We start from the raw sequence: 24,528 nt of genomic DNA on the forward strand, positions 1-24,528 counted from the left end.
TAAGTTCATTTCTAAGTTCAATCAATCATCCCAGAAGACATTTTTCTGATGTTAGTGTAGAGTGTTTCTTTCCAACAAGATAAATTGGGGGGTAGGGGGCTGGAAAAAAATCTAATTTCTAATTCCCTCCTCTGCCACTCACCTCCCCTAAACGACTTTTTCCGGAAAGATTTTTGGAGCACTATAGTCTTTAAAACTGCCTTGATACCATTTCCAGTCTGCCCTACACCACGATGATTGTGCCTACTAACTGGAGCCCACGAAGCTCGGCTCTACCCCATGCTAGGAGAAAGGACAGGTGGGAAGTTTTCCGGGTAGGTAATAATCGCTAAGGTCCACTAGAAGAAAACAGGTACCTTCTAGACATACACCATATCCAAGAATATGCCGAACAAAATATTTTTAAAGAAAGAAAGACTGACACACAAGGCCTGTTATCAACCAAAGAGCATGTTCTTCATCTTCCCCCCCAATAAAGGAAGCGATTGCCTCTGTCAGGTCACTCACAACAATGTGCGCCGGCGACGGAGAGCGTGCATCCTTGAGGGCTTGTCTGCTCTGGAGGGTGCCTGCCTGGACATCGAGCAGCGGCCATTTCATCTGCAGATACTGGGGAGCAAACAAAACGAACATGGAAAGTGAATACAGCAAGGTAGTCAACCAAAGACCTTGTGTGCCTATATGCATAACCCATGGGAGGGGGTGGGGAGGGGGGTGAGGGTCTAGGGAGGGGGTCAGGGAGTCTGGAGGGGGATCAATGGGGGAAAGAGGGGGACATATGTAATACTTTCAACAATAAAGATCAAATAAATAAATAAATAAATAAATAAATAGGGGGGGGGGGGATAAACATAGCAGAGAAATGCAAAACAGCTGCCCTAAGAGATAACTCTTGGGGTTCATGACACATGGATCAGAAACTGAAAAACTTAAGAGCATGTGAATAACAACATCAACGACAGAAAAACCATCCAACACCCACAGGTTCTTCCTTAGAGTTCATGTTCAATAGGTACATGTATACTACATCAATATTATTGGTAGCTTCAGACAAAATGACCTCATCAACACTACACCTCACTTAGAAGGAGCGGTGGGGAGGGCGAGACGGAGGGCGGGAAGAGACACAGAGATCTCCCGGTGGAGGAAAGCAAGTGGAGTCTCCAGCCAGTGTCCCAAGAGACCATCAACTCTGAATGTTCTCTTTCAGGAACACATTTCTAAAACGCCATCCTCCCTCGCGTGGAAGAAGCTGAGGATACGGGTGGAACTGTCCCCTGCTGGATGTTACTCAAGGAAGGTGAGGAGGGAATTCCTCCTCCAGAACAAAAATGTAGGGTGTTCCCCCAAAAATGGATACACACTTTAACAGCTGATAACTCACTTAATTTTGAAAATGAACTGTATGTTAATAAACACTAACTTTATAATCACTCAAACTGTGTATATATTTTGGGGGGACATCCTGTATTTTTCGGTAAAACATGCACAAACACGGCACAATACAACTTATACCTTCAACTCAAAAGGCTGGAGGAATTCTTAAATGCATACAGGTTTACCACGAAGAGCAAGATAAAGACAGAAGCCAATATGTCTATCTCCACCCTCGTCTGAGGTAGAAAATGAATCCACAGCGCAAGGGAGGGGAGCTGCTTCTATCAAAAGTGACATGGCCAGCTTTCAGGGGGATGTACACCATCAACTGATCCAACTCCCCATTGGGCAGATAGGGAAACTGAGGTAAGGTGGCCTGTCTGGTCACTGAGACTTTTAGCACAAGCACGTCCAGGCATTTGACTTTTGTTGGTGACATTACAGCAGTTTCACTCAGGAAAACTTCAGGCCACCAAACAGAACTTAGACACTGCTCCGATTTTAATAAGGACACCGATACCAGCCTTCGTACCTCCAAAGGCCAATTGATTAAGGCAGGGATTATGTTGGAGGATATATAAGGAGCCATCTTGATCTTTTCAGAAACCTTTAGCAAAAAGAAAAAAGGCTAGTTTTAATACTAATCCTACAGGAAATGGAACTCAGTGAACACCAATTAGAGCTTGCTTGGTGCATCACAGAGACAAACATGCCGCCCTCAGGGGGCTTATGCAGGAGGGAGCCAACTCCTCCAGGAGCCAAGAGAGAACGGGGGACGCGGTGGCCGAGACCCGGGAAATCATGCCTGGGGAATGCCAAGAAGAAGGTGGCATTTCTGAGAAAGAGAACGGGGCCAGCCGCACCGAAAAGATTTCAACAGAAAGGACAGCAAAGGGCAGTCCAGAAAGAAGGAAGGGTTCGCTCAAACCCCATGTGACAGAAAAGGGCCAAAGCCACCCACGCGCTTCTCCGTGGGTTCCTCAAAGACACAACCGTCAGGAGAATGAAAACCCAACTCAGTTCCACCTAAAGCTGGAAGATACTAACCCACGAGTCACCTGCCCAAGTACACAGTCATTCTCCCAAGCTGAGGATGGAGAGATTCTTCTTCAGAGTGTTTACCTAGCAGCATCCTGTGCACAGGAAGCTCAGTTGCTGGTGCTGGTAATTGCCCCAAGACCTTGCATCAAATGCCTTTGCTCCAAGGACCTCCAGGTTTTATCTATAGACTAGAGCAGTGATGGAGAACCTTTTAAGCATTTTGAAAAACCCTAACTTAACTCTGGTGCCGTGTCACATATAGAAATTTTTTGATATCTGCAACCACAGTAAAACAAAGACTTACATTTTTGATATTTATTTTATATATTTAAGTGCCATTTAACAAAGAAAAATCAACCAAAAAAATGAGTTCGTGTGTCACCTCTGACACGCGTGTCACAGGTTCGCCATCACTGGACTAGAGTGCTGGTCCTCTCTTCAATGGGGCAGGTGAAGGGCTGCTCCTCTCTGTGGTGGGGCGGGTGAAAGACTTCCAGGAGCCCGGGCCTCCAGACAGGAAATACCAGCAGGCACCCCCCACCCTCCACCTCAGTCACCCTTATAATCAAACCGTTTCCAATACCTCGTTTGGGAGCAGTACCATCCCAAGTTGAGAACCACTGAAATGTTTCCATGGTTTCCGTCTGCCCTATAGCCCAAGCTAGAGGGCTGTGGGCATCGCTTCTGCCTGTCTCATCCTGACTTCGCCCATTCTCACTTGCCACATAAATATATGGGCCTCATTGGTCAAAACCACTCAGCAGAGTCATTTCCTTGAGGCCGACCGAAATGGACACCTGCCAACACTCACCCCTCCATCTCGTAAAAACCCGTGAAGAAAAATGCCCAGCGGAATCTACCACACACCTACATCTCCTGCTACACTCGGTGGGGAAGGATCGATTAATGGACAACTTTTCATCTTTGGCCTTCTGCGAAACGGATTTGATTGCATCCCAAGGACCAGCTCCCCAGAATTAGGAAATCTAGGCTTTATTTAACATGACAGACCTGCCCTGAGGACCCCACCCAAGAATTATCATACCCATAATGCAACATTAATGCGGAGACTTATAATTCTTCCTTTACATAAAAGCTTCATTGTGTGCCATATCCAATCTCCGCGGGCTACCTGCACCACATATTTTTATGAGCCTACATTTCAGCGCTCCGAGCCCACAATACACATAATTTTCAATTATGTTAGGGCAGCCCAGGATCACTGCCTATATAACATTACTGGTTGGAGGAAATGAGACTCGCCCCACTGCCCAGAGAGAGCTAACCAAATCCAGATGGCAAAGGAAGACGGCCCCAGTCCCGACGACTTGCAGGGACGCCCCAGTGACAGCCCCAACCTCTTGGGCCCAATGCAACTTGATCCCACAGAACGGCTGGATCCCCGCAAACCCACGCCCGTCCCTTGGATCTTAACTGGCATTCGGGCTGACGAGGTTCCTTGTGGGGAAGTGAGTATTATGTCGGGATTTTTTAAAGGAAGTTATTAACCTCCTCCAAAAGTGATGGATTTCCCAGGTCTCTTCATCTTCCACAATTGGTCCTTATTAATAGAGAAAATAAATAAATAAAGGGAAGAAAAAGGAAATTGGGTACTATTAGAGCCTCGAGGAAAATCTTTTCCTTCCTGGAGACATTAAGCAGCAGGAAATTCTATTTACTCTGCTGGGTCCTAAAGGAAGACCTGAAAGAAAGGAGCATCTGGGACTCGAGAACCGGCTGGAAAGCCACGCCACGTTTTCCCAATGGTTCCACTTTGGTTTTATATCCTTTGGGGGGAAGAAAAAAAAAAAGTTCCCACCGTCCCACTATAAAAACAACACTGGGCTCCAGCTCTCTTCCTTTTAGGCTGCTCAACATGGAAATTATGAATTGCCTATAAAAACATTAAACTTTTCAACAAACTGCAATCAAATGGGGCTGTGGGAATTCCTGCATTGAAAACTGTTGAAATGGAGTCTGCTTGACTTTCATTTTGAGGAGAAGAAGAAAAAAAAAAATAGCCATCTCAGCTTAAGCATTTCATCCTTTGTTTAACAATAATGATCTGCTCATGGCCCATTAGAGTTTTTCCCAAAATCATATTTTATGATACGTCTTGGGGAGCTTAAGTTAAGCTTTTGGACCTGGGGGCAAAGTCTCAAAATATACACAATACCATTGGCCTGACAGGAATCAAGGCTATTTAAAAGCCTGTTAAATTTGTCAGCAAAAAGAGAAAGGCACACATCTCGCATTTCTCCTCCTCCAACTCCAATTAAAAAAGAAAAGGAATAGGAAAGGCACCTGGGGATGGGTCTCCCAAATCAGAAGGCGTCTCCGAGATCAGGTTCAAGTGGGCCTGGGAGAACCTGCTCTCATGTGGATCCGGATTGGGTAGCACGGGTAGCGAGAAGGGGCTGATCAGAGAACCCGCCAGCGGAGGGCTGCTGAGGTCTTGGTACAAACTTATTTTCCAAACAAACAGGACAATTCAAAGGACAGCGATGATGATAATGACGCGGACTGCCAGGAAACTCCACATCCTTGATAACCTCCAAAGCGGCTTCCCGGCACTCCCTGCCATTCGCTCCATTCCACAGATGGACGGGCCGTGGAGTCTGCCCTTTGTTTGTTCAGGGCAGGGTTAGCAAACTTTTCCCGTGAAGGGCCACCCAGTAAATAGCTCAGGCTTTGCAACCCATCCATTTCTCTCCTAACTACTCAACTCAGCCATGGACCATACACGTATGCACACCTGTATTATGTCATGGCTGTGTGCCAATAAAACTTCATTGACAGACACTGAAATATGGATTTCATATGATTTTCTCGTGTCAGGAGATAGTAGTCTTCTGTTTATTTTTTCCAATCATTTAAAAATAATCAGAATCATTCTCAGCTCACAGGCCACACAAAAGCAGGTGACCAGCCAGCTTTGGCCTGTGGGCCGTGGTCTGCCACCCCTGGCTTAGGGAAGGTTCGTGTAAAGACCTGAAGACCATGTCAGACAGGATATATCCCTTCATGGGTCCTTAAATCCAAGCAGCCGAACACAATCACATAGGAAACCAGTTTGGTGGTCCAAAAGCAATACTTTGGTTTGACTTGTCACTGGCAAGACTCCCGCTTCAGAGGGAAAGTTCGGGAAAGAATCTGAGCTCTGGTCGTGACTCCCAGTCACCGGGTCGGGTCTGACCACCAGACCACAATCTCACCGAAATAACTCTCTCTCCCTTCTAAACGGAAGTTCGAAAACCCTTCAGCAATTCTGACTGGAAAAGGTTCTCACCCACTTCCCAGGCAGCACTGGTAGAGTATCACGTGTCATCGAATCACCACAAAGGAATACCAGGCAGAACCCCTCTGGCCGTGGGGATGTGCTGCATATGCGGTCTGGGATCAACTGCCTAGGTTCAGAAGCTCCTCTCCCCAGAGCTTTCCAATGTGTATAGCTTTCCCACCCCACGCCATACCATGCCAACTCTGCCTGCCACCAACAGATGGCATTCGCCAGGAGCTCGGGCAGAAGGCAGAGCTCGGGGTGGGAAGAGGGACACAGCAGGGCCTGAACCCTGTTCAGCGGAGATGAAAGCAGTATCTTCTGGAAAACTAGGTCCTGTAGAAAACCACCCAAGAAAGGGCTGATTTGATCATTTTTGAAGGCTTTGCTCCCCTCCCCAGTCTGGTAGATAGCCATCCTTTACCAAAGTACAAAAATCCAAGCTATTTCTCAACAGGGGTGCTTTTTCCTAGAAAAACTCATCTTACAAGAATTCAAATTAAGTGGAAGCCATCCTCGTGACAGAGTAACGGCTAAGACTTCCTCGCTCGCCAGTGCTAAAAGTTCTACATGTGTTTCTTATAAAAGGGAAAGTCGCTGCTCTGCCTAAACACCCCAAACTGAGAGTCCCGCCCACCCCGCCCATCACGTCCAAAGTCACTAATCCTTCCTCCCTGCAAGGTGGCTTGCTCCCACCCTCCCCATGCAGCCTCGGTGAGGCCCACGCCAGCTCTACTAGAAATGCGCAGCCCTGATTACGATGTTCACGTCACTGAATTTCACAAAACAACAGGCCACCAGAAGCTGCTCCTCACAAGAGCAAAATAGAAAAATTCCAGGAGCCAACGGGAGGCACGATCACCAATGCCAAGAGCACATCCGCCTTTTTTCAGGAGCTCATGTTGTGGGGAGCATCCACATGCACACAGGCCTGGCCGTCGCTTCCTGAACCGACTTCATTTCTCAGAATAGAAGATGGAAAATTCAGCTTATCTTCTATAAATAAGCAATTTTGCCCTGGGGTGTCAGGGAATCCCAGTGAATCCCAATGGTTAAAATAGAAGAGGTGGTGATTCACTGAATACTGCCCTACCCTCTGAAACATACACATACCAACAGGTTTCCAAAAGTTAGCATTGATCATATATACTTAACAGTAAAACTGTGTGAAACTATTTCGGACATCTTCAGGTTTCTGCAGGATCCTTCAGGCACCTCTACAAAATGTTTGACCAGTTTTCCTGCAGATGCAGAAGGTATAGGAGATGGGGCTGCTTTGCTCTAGGTTAAAACATTCTCCAACAATTCCTTCATTTGAAAAAATCCATAGAGAGTCTAAGATAGCAGCTCTCTTTACAGAGGCTTTATATGCCTACAGAGCATGACTGCATAGAGAAAGAAAAGTCAGAAATGGATGATTTCCGCTGGTTGGGAGTGTTTACTATAGTTACTGAGGAAAAGAAAAAACCAAAGACCTCGGAAGGCTGGGTACACTCCGAACTTGGAGAAGGAAGAAAGCCACAGGAAAAATTCAGTAAGATGGTAGGACTGACTTTGTCTTTTTTTTTAATGAAACCAAACATAGTAGGAACTTGGAAATGTTTCCCTCAAAGTCACCAACTATCCCATTTTTCAATATAAAAGGAGCGAGAGGGGTGGATATCAAGGCACCTGTGCAAAACAACAATCGTTTCATTCTATCTCTATGGGTTGGTCATTATACAATATTTAAATGAAATCCCTATAGCTAACCTTTGTCTTCCTAATCATAACAATCTAAAGGGTCCTCACAGTATCACTCTACATGTACAGAGTATTTCCAGAGTTACAACCACATTCACAATAACCCTATGAAGCAAATGGGCAGAAAGTTACAACTCAGATCTTACCAGGGAGGAAACTAAGGCCTGAAGAACAAGGCCCGGCCTGCCTGAGGGCACTGGGTCAGCGGGCAGGTGGGTGCACAGGGCTCCAGACCACCGGGCGTTCGCTGCTTCACCCTGGCTTACATCAGAACTTCTCTACCTTCCCTGGTTTTCTTATCAACTGTGAGCATCCTTGCCTGAACCCCAGCCAGGGATTGGTTTCTCAAAGGGCATGGGGCTCAGGGGATACCTCCCAGTATTCCCCAGAGGGAAAAATAACCTTTCTCCAGCATCCAGCATCTCTCTTTTTCCCTCGGAAGCTGGGCAGACTATTAAATTATTTTCCTCCAAGGCTACCAGAATATACTTTCTACCAGAGCTATAAAGCAAAACAAACAAATAACAAACAAACAAAAATTTCAATAACCAGACTGACTATTTTCTTTTCCTGGCCAATTATTCAATGCCCCTGTCCCTGAGATATTGTTGCATTTGCCAGGTCAGTTGGTTTGCAGGGAGGCGGCGGCATAGCAGGTCATGGCAGCACACACTGAGGAGAATTTGACCAGGCCCTTCCCCTCATGCCCAGATGAGCCTCCTTAGGCTGGAACCCAGGCCTTCCTCGCACCTCCCCAAAATATCACTCTTAAAATTATGACTGTGCTCCTGGGAGCAGCAAGGGGGGAGGAGAGTCCAGAAATGTTCCAGGCCCAGCACTGTCCCTACCTGGGCAACTGCTTTGCTTCTTCTCTGGCCAACCTGTTCCCCACGCTGGGCCTAAGTCTGTAGTAGGAAACTGGGGAACATAACCTCAAAAACCCCTTTCGATTCTAACACACGAATTCCTGCAGCATTTACAAAGTACGTGTTCTGTGTCCAGTGTGGACTAGGTATTCTGAGGCCTAGCAAAGTCATCTAAGACCTAGCCAATGGAATAATGATCTAATGAATGGTAGACAAGTTAGATTTCATTCATGATGGTGACACGGTCTCACAGTTCCCAAACTTCACTGGTTTGTTTAGAGATGTTTCTCCTGGCCCACTCGGACCTGCTAAGCCAAGCTGTCTGGGAGTGGGCCAGGGGTCTGTATTTTTTCCCCAACCTGCCAGGTGACTCAGATGATTAGTCACTGGCATACACTGTCAGGGTTGGGGCAGTGCCAATGACAAGCATGTTGCACATTTGCAGATCCCATACGACTTCCTCAAAGGCTCTTTTAAACCTCGAAATTGACTGTCCACACATCCTTTCTGGGTGGTCAAAGCAGACAATCTCCAAACACATTATGAAGAAGAAAGTGAGGCCGAGAGAGATGAAGTGACTTAGTCATGCATTACTAAGGATCCTGAAAGTAACTTAGTCATGCATTACTAGGGATTCTGAATCAGAATGCAGACCTTTGGTATTTTCAGGCCAGACTCTTCAAGACTCCCCAAAAAAGACGGAGTTGAATGGGTAATGAGTGCCCTCAGAAGAAATGGTGCAGCCCCAACCCTACACAGGGAGCAGGCAGGATATCAGCCTCAGAGATAGATCGCACTCTGTCGTAACCAAAAGCAGCCCAGGACCAGCCACCTCCGCATCTTACTGTTGCCTCCTCAAGATCAAGTTCACTGCAAGGGGCTGTGGATTCCAACAAACAGCAGCCCTGCCCTAGCACCCACGTCCCTGAGCTATGGAGCAGGAGACATGAAGACACTGGGAGAACTTGAAAGGAGGAGCCCTTGACCTCCTGCCTTGCTCACCCCATCTTCAACCTCCAGACTAGGCAGTGCAAGCTCATTGCCCTGGGCCCCCTGGACGGTGCCTAACAAATGAGGAGTCCTGCATGCCGCTGTAGGGAACTCACAGTGAGAGGCAGAGCAGAGACAACCTACCTTGTGGTCGCCACATTTTGTATTACTGCTGCTTATAAAAAGGCCAAGTCCAGTCCAGGTAATTGGGATGTCTTACTTAGCGCCTGCCTCTCTACAAGCATGCTGAGGTGGATCCAGGCACCTGCAGACCCGCAGAATAAGCTAGGAGACACGGAGCAGCTTGGGGACTGGGGGCAGCATCCCGGGAGCTCGGTGAATATGCGGTGTGTGTTGGGGTAAGAGTGTCCCAAGTCTCAGCTGATGAATAAAGAGAATGTGGTCTGTCCACACAATGGAGTTTACGTGGCCCTTGCAAACTTTATGCTAACTTTAGAGAAGGCAGATAAGGAAGGTCACATGCCCTGGCCGGTTGCTCAGTGGTTAGAGCACCAGCTGCACACCGAAGGATCAGAGGTTAGATTTCTGGTCAAGGGCATGTATCTGGGTTGCAGGTTTTACCCCCAGTCCTGGGCGAGTGCAGAAGGCAAGTAATCGATGGGTCTCTCTCACATCGATATTTCTCTCTCTCTTTTTCTCTCTGTTCTCTACCCGCCTCCTTTCCACCCTCTTTAAAAATCAATGGAAAAACATATCCTTGGGTGAGGATTAATCTATATAAAATACCTAGAATAGGTAAATCCATAGAGACAGAGTCAGGCACTGGGGGGAAGAGAGGGAGAGAGAGTGACTGCCAGTGGGCCCAGGGTTTCTTTGCGGATGATGAAATATTATAGAAATAGTGTGATGTTTGCTCAACTTTGTGAATATACTAAACCCTACTGACGTGGATTTAAAAATGGGTGAGGGAGAACACACAGTCACGGATACAGACTCCACCCAGAATGCCAGAATGCATACAGAATGAACTGGAAAACAAGTGAACCTATTCTTAAAAAAAAAAAAAAAAAAAAAAAAAAAAATCGTACCCTCCAAAGCATCTTGGGAAACAAGCAATTTACAAATGTGATTTTGGTTGGCGCTGGCTCTTGGGGAGGGGCCGTTGCCATGGCAGGGGAATGCTGAGACTTCCCGGAAGATGGGCAGAGCACAGCATACCCTGGATTAAAACTGCGGGCGAAGAGGCACGGCAGAGCAGACAGAAGTGTGCGACAGCTGTTTCAAGGCATATGGCTAAAAACAAATAGAGTGGAGCTGTACGCCCACAGAAAAGCAGACATGTCTGTTCAGAAATCTGAATCCTACCGTCCGCCCTCCACTGTCCTGTGGCCGCGGACAGGTCACCATGTCTCTGCACTTCAATTTCTCTGTCTCAGAAACGGGCATGGAAGGGCACAGAAAGAACCTTGGTGCCTCTTGATGGATGAGTGGATTAAGAAGACGTGGTGCATGTATACAATGAAATACTACTCGGCCGCAAGAAAAGATGAAATACTGCCATTTGCAACCAAGCGGACTGATCTTGAGAGTATCGTGCCAAGTGAAAGAAGTCAGACGAAAAAGGACAAGAACCATATGATTTCACTCCTAGGTGGGATATAAAACAGAAAGCAACAAACGAACAAACAAAAACTCATAGAGACAACAGGAAGATGGTTACCAGAGGGGAGGGGGCAGGAGGATGAAGAGGGTAGAGGAGGTCAAATACATGGTGAAGGAAGGAGACTAGACACTGGGTGGTGAGCCCACAATGCAATATACGGATGATGTATTGTTGAATTATACACGTAAAACTTATATGATGTTACTCACCAATGTCACCCCCATAAATTTAATTAATTTTAAAAATACATGTTGCAGTGTTTTAATGGGCATGGAATCGCTTGCTGCCTAAAGTCTTCCCACCGACTTCCTCATCCTTTTTTCAGCCTCAAAGGATAAACTGTAAGTGAAGTAAAGGAAACGATTTTTTGAGGTCCAGGATGGTTAAAATGTACTATTTCTTCCTCCAACTGCACAGGGGACTTACAAGCCGGAAGCTACAAGTCTCCCGTGTAAATCATTATACACACAGCCATCGGATGACCTTAGAGAGGTACAAAGCCAGGGAGTAGCAGGGTCCCGGCAACCTGGCAGGGACATTGTAAATATATGATTCATCCCGTTGCAGGAGGTATTAAAATCAAAAACTTTTAAAAATTCCTTCCTTTCCCACAGCCGTGAGCTCTAAAGAATTGGATTTTCCTCATCAGGCTGTCCTCCCAAGTCCATATTCTTCCCCCCAATCCACAAAACAACGCACAGCCGAAGATCTGGTGGCCAGCGGGCACCAATCAGCGAGCGTTAGCGGGTGGACATAGGAACCAAATGCCACGCAGACCTGGCTCACGTGTCCCGTCCCGTCCCCCCGTCCCCCCCCGTCACATCTGAAAGAGGTCGGGGGCTCCAGCAAGTTCTCCCTGTCCCAATTTTCACTGTCCGATTCCAGCCGTGACAAGCATGTGGAGATGCCTCGTAACACGACACCCAGGAAGCCGAAAGGTCAGCAGCGCCTCTGGTTAATTTTGCTTGGGGAGGAACGAAACCCCCCGCCCCCCCCCCCTCCGGGGCCAGGGTGAAGATTTAGTGAGGCCGACCTTCTGGAGGCCCCGACCCCCCTGCACACAAGTCCCGCTGCCTCAGCCAGAAGTGGCCTGTCACTCAAGTATCATCTTGCTGTAACAAATTACTCCTAACCCAGGATTATGGCTCTTTCCAAATCCCTCCTAGAGAGCAAGGAAATAAACATTCTCTCCCAGGACTCGGCCGGGTTGTTTCCCCTGTTGGTAATCCTTGTCTCTATTTGCTGCTCCTACAAGCCTTCGTCTGGGAGGTCTGCTAGACCATTGCGGCCCACTCCCCTTTCAGACGTAAGCTGAATGTCTCAATTGTCCATTAGGCGCAGCAAAAGATGAAGGCAGGCTTTCTGTCCCGAGGAGCCTCACACAATAGTTCCCTTTGCCCACACACTTCTTGTCTGACTGCAGACTCAACTGGTCTAATCCCAGTCACTCAAGGAAGTCCACACCCCAAATTCCTTCCTGACGTCCCAGGGGGCAACAAGTGAGGGCGGGCTACTCAAAGGCCACTCCGTGGCAAGGCTGCCCCCCACCCCCAGGAAGAGGGTGCTGTATGGGGGCTGGTTGGAGGAAGGTAGGGGCAGGCAATGGGGAGGGAGAAAGATCTAGAAAGAAGAGGCAAGACAGCAGGCTCCAGGCAGGAGAAACTGCCTCTGACCCCAGCCTGTGGTTTCCTTTAATAAACTACCAGGAGATATTTCGAGCACAATAACCCCATTTGGGGAAGGAAATACAGTCCTGTCCACTTCCAAGGTCTCCTCCGAACATCAGGATATCCCAGGCACTTCGGACCTGAAGGGCTGTGACTGTGTTTTCAATTGTATACATGGGGGGACCCAAGTCTGCCAAGAAGCGAAGAGCAGAACAATGGACGTTACAATCAAAGTGGGTGATGTGAAGAGATAGGGATCTTTGGGTTGATTTAAGCAACAACTTTCTCCCTGGAGAGAGAATGGCTGACAGCAAACTCTGACACATTACGGCTGGGAGAGAAACTTTCTAAAAGAATCCAAAGGCCTGAAGAACTACCCCCATCAAAAATCCAGATGCCCAATCAAATTCCTGCGCCACCCCCCCCCCCCCCGCCCCCACCCCCCGCAAAAAGGAGCTCCGTTGGAAAAGATGGATTTAAGACGTTGGAAAAGATAAATTTAAGACGGCACAACTCCTTCTGAAGGGACCACCGCCTTCATTTCCTCCAGAGCAGGCCCGCGCTGACCGGCCTCCCCTCTCGACAACGGGCCCCCGGGCCTCTAAACCAACTTGTTCTCCGCTTTTGTGGTTTTCGTCGTTAAAAGAACTTGGCCTGGGAAGGAGCAATAATGATCTGAAGCTAACCACTTAGCTCATTAGTATGTCATCTGGACAGGCAAAATCAATTCCAACAGCATCAAGCTTGGTTATTCCCTCCCCCAAAGCTCTGCACTATTAATAGCAAGAAAGTTTCCCAGGCTTCAGTTTATCTGTAATCCCAACCAGCTCTGGCCACGGAGCGCAGCCATCTCCACATTTAGAGCTCCCGGGATTCTGGGGGACGGAATTTCAGGTCTCGGGGTTTTGTTAGCCGCAGAGAGAGGCGCAAGGCAGGCTGGACTCAAGAGGCGCAGATCCAGGTCAAAGAGGACCCGGTCCTAGGAAGGGCCGGGCTGTGAAGGGAAGGAACTAGGTACAGTCTCCCTACCCATCTAACCTGTGCTCTCTCCTGCAGCCTGAGCTAACCTTATGGATGGAAGTCACCGTGCCGTCTCCCCCGTTGTGGAGTTGGCTGACAGAAGGTTCGAGAAGAAGCAGGTTGATTAGATAATCAACTTAAAACCTCACTAATTCAAAGCAAGGTGGGTACTGCAGAACGGTTAAGGGCACAGGCCAGGGGCTGGAGTGTCTGGGTTCAAACCCAGCTTCGCGGCTTCATTGTTCTGGAGCCTTGGACAGATGGCTTTGCCTATCTGTGCCTCCAACCCTTGCCTGCAAAGGGAGGACAATACCGTGGGCTAATCACAGTACCTCCCTCTTTGGGTGCACACGAGTGATGAGCAAGAGACTATCCGAGAGGGGCACCTGGTAATGACCAGGACCCACCATTACTGGCCACATGCAGATGGGAAAGTAAGAAATTATTAGTTTGGGTATTTTACATAGATCCGTCCTCCTCTCTCTATGTGCCCGGGCAAAGGGCTCTGCCTTGAGGATGCCACTGCAGCTCTCTAGAGCTTCCCCTGAATAAGGGAAGCCCGTTCCCGAGGTCCCGCTCTGTCTCTGCTCAGGTACAGGAGACTCTGCAGCCATCCAACAGCAATGCTCTCCAGAGGCAACCCAACTCACTCTGCAGACCCAGGGCAACACAGTGAATCACACGCCGCCACGATCAGAGAGGGAAAATGCGAACTCAGCAAGCTCCTTGGAATGACAGTTCATGCTATGCCTTTAAGGCCCACCTGCCCAGGAAATACCCCAGGGGCCGTGTGCTTGCCTCCACACGTGCCCTTGCTCCTCTTCCTTTGGACCCCTGAGTCCCCTGTAGGTTAATCCAATCTGCTGCTGTGAGGACCCAAAGCAGCAAGACAGGAGTTGTGGGGACTGCATGTATTCAGACCAGTTCACACCCAGAGGCAGCTCAGAACCAGGTTCAAACCCAGCTCCGTAACTCCCTTCCTGAACCAAGACATGTATTGATCGCCTAGTACTGACACCCAAACGAACTGGGTTCTTTAAGAGAAGGGGGTGAGCCTGGGCCAATGACCTCACCTCTCTGAGCACTGGGTTCCCCATCTGTAAAACGGGAATACAAACAAATAGGCATCTCTCGGAGTTCTTGTAAGGATCAAACGCCTGGCAAGCTGCCTGGCCTATGCTAAGTGCTGAGTAAATGCTAGCTATTATATTATTAGCTAGCTATTATATTGCTATTAATATAATCAGTGTCATCAGAATAAAACTCCTCGAGATGGTACGTGATTCAAAATCATCCCCAAAAGCAAATCCCCGGCTCTGTGTCTGCTCCTGTGCTTAACGGGAAATGAACACTTAACCCAAAGTCAGGCAAAGTGACCAAAACATTCCTGGCTAACCAGCCTCGCCTCTCCAGGTCACTCCCCGCCAAACCCTGCAGCTCACTCATTCCCAGCCCCCTGGTAAGTGGAATTTTCCTGTGACTACAATTGGTCTCCTCTGTGCCTGCCCTCCTCTTGGCTCCATGGACGCTCGGCTGCAGGCCCGCTGCTACAAGCCACTGCATCGCCCTCCAACTGGCCTGCAAACTTGAAGAGGTTTCTGACATGTCCGTGAGCGCAGCAGAACCGATTCTTGCCTCTTGTGCTCTGCAAACGGCAGACACACGGAGCACAGTCGGCCCCCAGAGCGCGGGCTTGCAATGCATTAGGATAAACCCAGCAGCAGCAGCTCAAGGGCTACGAACAAACCACACAAACTCTCCTCGGGAAAGAGGTTTTACACGTGCACAAAAGAACAGTGAAAGAGGGGGAAGAAATCTCCAAAATAAACGGCCACTTTTCTCCCAGGCCATGACTTCATGTTTTTTGCCTCCTCCATCTCTCTCCAGAGACGTCGATAAGATTCAAAACCTCGCCTGTTGGAAACGTTGCCTGAAGAAGAGGTAGGCAGTTGAGAAAGGGAAATTTGAAGAACTCTCTGGTGCCCGTGACTGACCACTGACAGGCAGAAAACCAAGGGTCAGACTTGGCACCCTGACTGGGGACCATCGCCAGCCCTAGCTGTGTCCACAGACCAGTGTGGGTTTCCTCCTGCTCTGACCATGGGTCCTAAGAATGGGGAAAGCAATGGTCTGGGCCGTACAGGAGACAAGGGAGGTATGAAAATGCCCAGAACAAATGCATGTGGGGGCTAAGTCTTAAGTGCAGTTTAAAGAGCAGAAAGTCAGACTGATTCTGATGTTTGACTCCCAGACCACCGCCCACAGTCCTTAGAGGCCTCGGGCAGGTTCCTTAACCTCTCTGAGCTTCAGTTTCTCTTTTGAAGTGGGCGCTAACAACCCTGTCCGTCAGAGCTTCTGCCCAATCGTGGCTGTGGGCAGTGGCTTAGAGCAGCACCTAGCATCAGGGTCAGTGCGAGGACCACTGCCGTTGTTACTGTGAAGCTAGTGTTTGATGATTTGGGCAAGAATGTCTGGAAGGCCTTTTTCGTTGTCGTCATCCAATACTACAGCTTGTCATCAGAAATGTGTTTTCCAGGAGGTGGAAATAAAAAGGGAAGCTGTGTGTAGGAAAAAGAAAAACCAAAACAGTGAGTAGTAGGAAGCATGTAACACTGGAGATCGGGCTGTAGGACATGCCCTTGGCTAAGTCCATTTTTCAGATGGGTTTTCAGGAAATTGAGCTGAGAATGTTAGGCAAGCAGCCCAAGGTCACAGGACTTGGAAGTGAAGGTTATGAGGGCAGGAGACATGTTTGTCTCCCTCTGCCCCGGTGCCAAGCATGAACGGTCTCTTTAAGCCTCATTTAACATTCAACAAATATTGATTGATGCCGGCTCTTGGCTGGGCATTGTGCTGGGTGCTAGACACAGAACGATCACAAGGCCCAAAATTCAGGTCACCTGGGTGAAAACCCCCAGCTCTCACCCAACCTGCTGAGTGCCATGGGCAGAGACCTCACGTCTCTGACTCCCAGTTATTGCAAAGTAACTTCCCCTTCCCTCACCCCCATCACAGGGTAGATAGATGCAAAGATTCCATTAAATAATATCCAGCTATTTGGCAGCTTCCACCAGAGCTTCCAGAATCGCACCGCCCCTCATATCCCCAAAGAAGCCATGGTTACCACATCTATAAAATAAAGGTAATAGTATCTGAAAAGCATTTAGACCGTAAATTATATGATACAAACACAAGGTACTGTTATTGTAGGATTGCACTGCGCTGCATCTGGTTGCCCCATTGTCGCTAGGAACTTGCTGTTTGGACGGTAGCAGAAAAGCATGCTCCCATCACAATCTGGTCCTCCAGCCCTGGAGGGGGCGCCAAGGGGAGGGAAGGGGGTGAGAGGAGAGGGCAAGGGAGTTCTGAGCTGTGCCTGATGCCTGCCTGCCCTTCCAGGTGGGAAAGAGGAGCAGACAGGACCAGGTAGAGACTGGAGCCACACCCGACCAGGGCGTGAGGGTGAAGGGAGGCAGTTCTGCAAGCGCCAGTGACAGCACCCACCACCTTCTTCTCAGCTGGCTCCCCAGCGGCATGGCGGCCACTACATCCGTCTTCCAACCCCAGGATCCATCAAGAAGAATTCCCTTCAGTAAGCCAGACGCATTGTGGGTGATGGACCCTCGGGTGAGCCATAAGGCAGCATCACTGCCCTCTCTGAGCTCATTATCTTCAGGGCCAGAAAGGTTCATTAGTTACAACAACACAGCACACACACTAACTTTTAAAAAGCTTATTCAAGGCCGCAGCACAGCCCCATATTTTAAGAGGCATCCATCCAGTCACCACCTATTATTCCTGCTTTTAAGAGGGGCAAAGGTGGCAACAAAGAAACCAGCAGGGTTGTCAAGTCTTGAGCATAACTGAACCCGCCCCCCTTGAAGCCATCCATACTTACAACCTGCAGACAGACCAGGCAGTGGCTTGCCTTCCACCCAGGGGCAGGTGTCAGGCCCGGCTGAATCCACATGACAAAATGTGGGCTGCCCTTGTGACCAGGTGCACACCTGAAAAGTCGCTATATCCAAAACACACGGCTATTGACTACTTTGGAGAAGAAAAATCAACTGCCTTTCACAATGGTTTCCTCCAGGGAGTAGGATTATGGACAGTTCTTTCTTGTTGCTTTATACTTTTGAACCCATTATTTGAATCTTAAAAGCAAAATTTTTTGAAGAAAACACATTTTTCAGCAAACTCTCAGGGAGACCTAACTAATGCAGGGCATGAAAGGTGAGGGGCCACCATACCTGGTGACACTGAAATGTGGCTGCAGAACCTTGGGTCCATCACGAGTCCTTCGGGAGCCACTGCACCCACTTTCCACAAGGACTCATGTGCCTCTAATACCACGACGAAGCCTTTCCCACAAGCCAGAGACACGGTTTCTTCCAGGCGCCCGCGAGGACCTCTGCAAAGGTGATTCAGGCGCAGAGAGCACCCCATTCTGGGTTTGCCAGGATGGCTGCCATCTCAGCTACTGTGTCCCACGGGCCCCAGAAACTCACGCTCGCTCTTAGGTCCCATGTGAATGCTGCTCACATTTCCACAGTCGCACCCATAAGGGCTTGACTCCACTTCCTGGTTCTCATGGCTGCCTCCCAAGGTCATGTCCTGCTCACCTCTAACTCCAGCTCCTAGCCCTAGGTGCACAGGAAGTGTGTACGCCTGGGCTGGCCACTCCAGCAAGGACTCGGGAGAAAGCCTGCAGGGGAGGCCGAGTCTCCCTTCCACCCATTCTCCCTTCCAACATGTCATGTCAGGGGCTGAGAAGACGCCTCACTGCCCACATCCCAGCTTTCTGAAGCGGAAAGCAGCGGACCTGCTCTGTAATTACGTGTTGACAACCCAAATGTCACCTTACTCAGCTCTCTCCTGCCCTCTTCAAGACACTGCATTTCTTGGTTTGCAAAAAAAAAAAAAAGATGCATTTTAAACACCAAAGGTCTGTAATGAACCTCTCTGGACCTCAGTTTTCTCATCTGTAAAATGAATACAAACATAACTCCATTTGCAACGCTGCTGTGAAATGTGAGACCCAATTCACAGGCCCAGCATGAGATTCGATAAAAAGTTGGTTCCTCTGTCTTTTTTCTGAGAAATAAGGGGACCGGGACAGGAATGCTTAGATTTCCCAATAACCAGACGCTTTTTTAGGAGATTCTACAAGGCACATGATCTCCAAACAGGAGGGCGTGGAGTAGAAGGGGGGAAAGTCCACAGAGACCACAGCAGGTGTCCCGACGTGGCCAGCCGTCCCCTTGGCTCAACTGCAAAGGGTCACACCCAAGAGAGACCCCAGCCCCCTGCTCCTCTCCACCCTGCTCCAGTCCAGGGGAGCAGGATTCCCCCGCGAATTTCCATTTAAAGATGTCTCCACCACCACACTAAGGCTCGTAAAGGAGACAGTGTGGGCAGCTGAAAAGTGCACCCAAGGGAGAGTCAGGAACGTGGGTGCTGGGGTCTGACTCCATCACTGGTAATTTCTCGGTTTCCTCATGGGTAAAATAGGATAATGCCCGCTTCTATCCGCCCACAGCACATGGGATTCCTCATTCGAGCAGCCACGCCTGGCTCACGGAGGAAATCATTCAGAAAACGCTCAGGCTCTGCCCCAGAAATTACAACTCTGCGGGACGCAAATCCCCATGGTTTAGGAGAGTCTTATAAACTAAATCCAGGGTTCATATGAGAAATCGTTCAGGTATAGAAAACATATATCAATTTTTGGCTTCGTGGCAAACTAGGATTTGAGTATGACTGGCTGTTCCATGTAAATAGGAGACCAAGAGTAAAAGGGAATGTATTGGGGGGGGGGGGGGGGGGGGCTGAGATGGAGGGGAGGAAGTTGCAGACACAGAATTCCCCAGCTCAGCTAGCCGGGGGCTCTTTGCAAACTGGAGATAAGCCTCAAGAAGTGGTCAGTCCTCCGGGTTTCTGAGCCTCGGGGCAAAGAGACACCATCAAGTTTATAGAACACCAGGCAGCAAGGCTGCCGGGGGCCACACTGGTGCTCCTGTCTGGATATCTGGTGGTATTTATTAAGGGTACAACCGTTTCTGATTATCTCAGGGGTTTTTTTTTGTTTTTTGAGTGGGGATGGGGGGAGGCGGACATCATTCTGCTGATAAGTAGGAGACAAACCAAATCTTTCATTTCAAAAAAAGAAAAAAACTGGCCCAAGGATTTTCCCTTTCTCAGCAGCTGATGAATTTGATTCCGGTCTAAGCAAGCTGAGGTGAAGACGGGGGGAGGCGTGCGGAGAGCTCCCCTTTGGGGCTCCTTGTTCTGCCCTGAGCTGCGGGGGTACCTGTCTTGGCATGTCAAACTTTCATGAAGAAATGAAATATTGACACACATACACTTGAGGCCTACATGAATCAATCCGGAACATTCTACCACAGCAAAAGATAATTCGCAATCCCTATCCTCTTGACACAAGTGCATGTGGGTGGTCAGGAAGCAGATCCCTGATCATTAATATCGTAAATCGAGTGAAATCTAAATTGCATACACAATACACGGAGCACAGGCAAGCGGGGCCGATGGTGAGCCCCTCCTCACCCCAGGCTCCAGGACAGCCAAGGTCCAGGCCTCTGCTCTGGGACCTCAGGGCCCGTGTCTCTCCCGCCCCATGTGCACAGTCCTGAGCAGACAACGCATGGCTGTTCACCATGCCCTCATGGCTGCTCATCATCCTCTCAGACTTTGTTCCGTTTGGGTCATGTATCCAGAAGGCCCATCCACAGAAAAAGACTGGCAGGAGGAATGGGCCTGGCATAGGCAGAGGCACCGCCCCCTCCTGGTTCCGAATAATAATAGATAATCATACCCTGTGCTTCTCTGGTGCCTTTCATCTGAGAATTTCAAAGTGCTCTGCAAACAGGAACTAATTATTTCTCCAGAATCCTGCAGAGACGGCAGGGGAAGGGGGCCCACACCGCGTGGACCCGTGGACATCAGGATTGCTGCTACCCAAGGATTCCAAGTTCCCACAGGACGAAGGCCCTCACAAGGGCTGAGGGGAGGCAGGATCGAAGCACCAACAGAAGCCGCTCTGATCCTGGCTCCCTGGCTTCCTCAGAGCGACACAAAGGTCACTGGCCGCAGTGTAGGTGATAATAACTGGGGGCAACCATATAATGCATCATCCAAACCAGGGCCCTGTAAGACTGAGAGGGGGCGCATTGGATAACTGGCACAAAGTGGAAAGAGGCGGGCCCTCACATGAAATCGACTCATTTCAGGATGAAGGCTTCCTGAATCCACGCCCTGACATAACCAACCAAAAAGCTTCACATGCTGAGCATGTCCTTCCATTCTATTCTGGAAGGATCTCCGGGCCTCACAAACCTACCCCCAGACAGTCTTCCGGTTGCAGCAGGAGTGATATGTAAAGTAAGTCACTACCAGCAGATGGCCTCCCCAGGCCCCACCGGTTCTGAAGCCCCTCCCGGGTCCTCGGTAACTGCTACTAGACTATGAGGATTTGGGGATGAGAGCAGGGCATAGTTCAGGATTCTAACCACCAGTGTCTCAGCTGAACCCTAACCTGGAAACTAAGGCATTTCCTGCGGAGCCACCCCCACTACTCTGAGGCCAGGCACCTCGCGCAACCCTGTCCTCATATGCGAACCCCACTGGTTTTTGCATCCAAGTCAAGTTGCAGCACACGTAGGGGTTCCAGGGAGACCTGTACGGAGAGACTCAGCACTCGCTGCTTCTCCTGGTCTGTTGAAATGAATGAAAAACGTGAATTGCAGGTGAGTGTTCTTTTTTAAGAAAAATGTATTGGTACCTTCAAACACTTAAACCCCAAAAGAAGCAAAGCAAGTTATCCCCAGGTGAGACCCTTCAGGAAGCTGCAGAAATGAAGAGGTTAGGCAGGCACTCATCGGCCCTCCGCTAGCTCATTACTGAATGCCCAGCAAACCCTTTCATCAGAAAGGGGAAAGAATGTTTTTTGGTTTGGGGTCCTGGCCAAATTACCTGTGATTCCAGTCCTGGGTGTCCTGCTTTCTAAAATGCTCCCGCTCTCGGAACCCTGCCTTCCTTTCCTTCGCTTCCTAGTTCAGGTCCCCAGCAGAGCCGCACAGGGCTCCCCCCCAGCCCCGGGAGCAGCGCCTGGCCATGCAGGCGCTCCACAACCATGGCAGACTTCACTAACACACCAAGAAAACAGTCTCGATGGTTCTCCACGCCACGCTGAAGAATGAGCAGCCAGCCCCCTGTTCAAATTCTGCAAAGACCACCCTACCCCCAGAAATAGTGTTTCTCGATCACTCCTGCATGCTGGGGTCACCTAGGTAACCTTTAACCTAGAGGTAGGAACCTTTTTCTGCCAAGGGCCATTTGGATATCTGTAACATCATTTGCAGGCCATACACAATTATCAACCTGAAAATGAGCCTGCTATGTTTAGTCAAACATTTAATTAACTCACCCCTAATGCCGTGGCAGGGCCAGAACAAATGATTTCACGGGCCTCATATGGCCCGCGGGCCAGACGTTCCCCACCCCTGCTTTAACCATATGATGCCTAGTTCCCATCCTTAGACGTTCTGACCTAACAGGAATGGAGTGCAACCTTGGCATTGAGATTTTAGAAGTTTCCCAGGTGACTCTGCCATGAAGCAAAGGTTGGGAACCACTGCCAAAAGGCCTCATGTTCCAGGTGTGGCAGCAGCAACTAAGAGCTTGGAGGAAAGCAGGCTCCGCAGGGCCGGCCCAGGCCTGCTGCACCATAATCCACACTTTCACTGCAACCCCAGGCCCCACGCTGCCCACTGGAACCTGAGGTCTCTGAAGCAGGAGGCATTAATGGTCGTTCATGGTAGAATCCCAAACAGCCTTCCCAGCGTCAGACCACCCACCATCGCCACTCCGGGACGCCATGCCTTGGCTCATGCGGTTCCCTCCACCTGGGATGCCCTTCCCTAATCTGTAGGTAAGAAAATGACTACTCATATGCCAAGGCTCAAGCATTCAGACACCAAGTCTACCAGGAACAATTCCCCCCCACCTCCACCCACCAGGCCTGTACCCATCAAGCATACATCCGCCAAAGCCAGGTCTCTTCAGGATAAGGACGAATCCAGGACGATGACATGGACTCTGGAGGCAGGTACACCTTCCTTCCACCGAGGACTAACTCGGTGACCTCAGTCAAGGTGCTTAAACCTCTCTGAGCTCCAGCTGTCTTGTATATAAAATGGGGACAACGCCAACCACGTCCCTAACTGCATGAGGACTGAGATGATGATGCGTGTGAAATGCTCAGGAGAGCCTGGTGAATGCTGAGCAGAAGTGACTTAGGTGCACATGACTCACACCATGTTACCCAGGTACAGCGGTTCCTAAACCCTGCCATTCCTTAGGGATCATTACAATTAGGGTGGGAGCCTGGCTCCTCCCCACAGTAGGGCCTGAGCACAGGGGCTTTTATAAAAGCTCTCTCTCTCTCTGGGCGATTCAAATGTGCGGCACATGGGGGGACCCACAGACCTAATACATGACAGGTAGGAGACATCCATGAGTAGGAGCTGTTGTCACAAAGAATGAGTCAGCCACTCAACCCTCTGCATCTGCTCCCGTGTTCTCTCACCCAGCTGACCCACCCCGGCCACTATCCCTAGAAGGACACGCCCAGCAAACACAGAAGCAAACTCCTACAGGACTTTGCAGGAAAACTCAAAATTCCCAAAGTTGCCCAAACCCCATTCTTCAGTCCCCAATGGTACATCCCAGCAGACCAGAGAGGGGACCAATGAACATGGAGCCACAGGAGCCGTGGGTGACACCATGGTATACAGTTAAAGGAGACCACGCAAAGATTTAAGACCCCCAAGTGATAGATAAATGGACAGTGTGCTCATCTTTTATGATCCCCATTAATTACCTAAAAGAACAGTCCATGCTACGAAGCAGGTCTAGAGAAACCCTTTCATCTCTCCCTCACCTCTCCCCCCAGGAGACTCTACAGGTTCCCTTAAATGTATGAAAGGCTGTGTCCAGGAACGCCAGCTTCGATTCACCATCCTCTATGATCATGAATTGAGAGCTAAACACATCTGACAGTGGCCCTCTACAGCTTTAAGTATGGGCCCAAAAAATGCCCAAAACTCAGGGAAACCAGTCTGGGCATTTAGCTCATTTCTCCCAGAGCAGCATCCTCAGCACCCAGGGGCATGTCCCTGGAGCTCTGGAGACCCCGATCCAGAGACTGGCATCCTGTACGTGCTGAGCAATTTCCACAAGCCCACACCCATCCGTGGCAGGAGAGGCCTTTGCAGCAAGGCACCAAATGGACATGTATAATGAATGCAGCTCAGTCTCAAGGGCTGAAAACCTAGAACCACAGGGTCTTCGTGCCAACAACTCTGATCAAGGGTGGCAGGGATTTGCCAAGACCTTTCAAAAGGTAACTCAACCCGAGGGGTGGCAGGCTGCTCCGGGCCAGCTTCACCACCCACCTGGAAAACTGGTGGCGACCTGACAGGTTGTGAGGACTCGGAGAAGGTGTCCAGCAGCTGTAGAGGGGCAGCACACAGTGATGGAGGGACCATCTGGTCCAGGATGAATCCCGGTCACTATAACACTGGTTCCCAGAAGCCTAAGACCGTTCTGCATGCAGAATTTTGAATCTACTCCTGAGTGGAGCAAGAGTCGGCTGGCTCAGGAGCAGGAAAAGGAGAGGGTTAGGTGTCAACAGGTACCCAAACCTGCAAGCCACCAGGAGGGAAAGGAAAGGGAACTCCTTTTCCTTAAGCCGCGTTTCCCAAACTGTATGGCTACCAAGCACAACTTCAGGTGGGACAAGGTGTCACTTGAGGAGTTACAGGATTATATTCATGTGCATTAGGAAAAAATAAGTAGCACAGCACACTTATAATTTCACAGATGTTAAGGCTTACAGCAAGA

At 49.4% G+C, this 24,528-nt stretch overlaps 1 protein-coding gene across 30 annotated transcripts in view; it reads right to left on the reverse strand.

Annotated features, from left to right (window-relative positions):
• TCF7L2 (transcription factor 7 like 2) overlaps positions 1-24,528 on the reverse strand; it is a 197,494-nt gene that overhangs the window by 119,751 nt on the left and 53,215 nt on the right. For all 30 annotated transcript variants that reach the window (XM_070432252.1, XM_070432248.1, XM_070432249.1 and 27 more), the window contains one exon: positions 508-609. In XM_070432252.1, the coding sequence (XP_070288353.1) occupies positions 508-609 (102 nt within the window). The remainder of the gene's footprint in view (positions 1-507; positions 610-24,528) is intronic.

The sequence above is a fragment of the Myotis yumanensis genome, unplaced genomic scaffold, assembly GCF_028538775.1.
Source record: "Myotis yumanensis isolate MYYU_CA2020_CCGP unplaced genomic scaffold, mMyoYum1.0.hap1 SCAF_13, whole genome shotgun sequence".
NCBI classification, from domain to species: Eukaryota; Metazoa; Chordata; class Mammalia; order Chiroptera; family Vespertilionidae; genus Myotis; species Myotis yumanensis.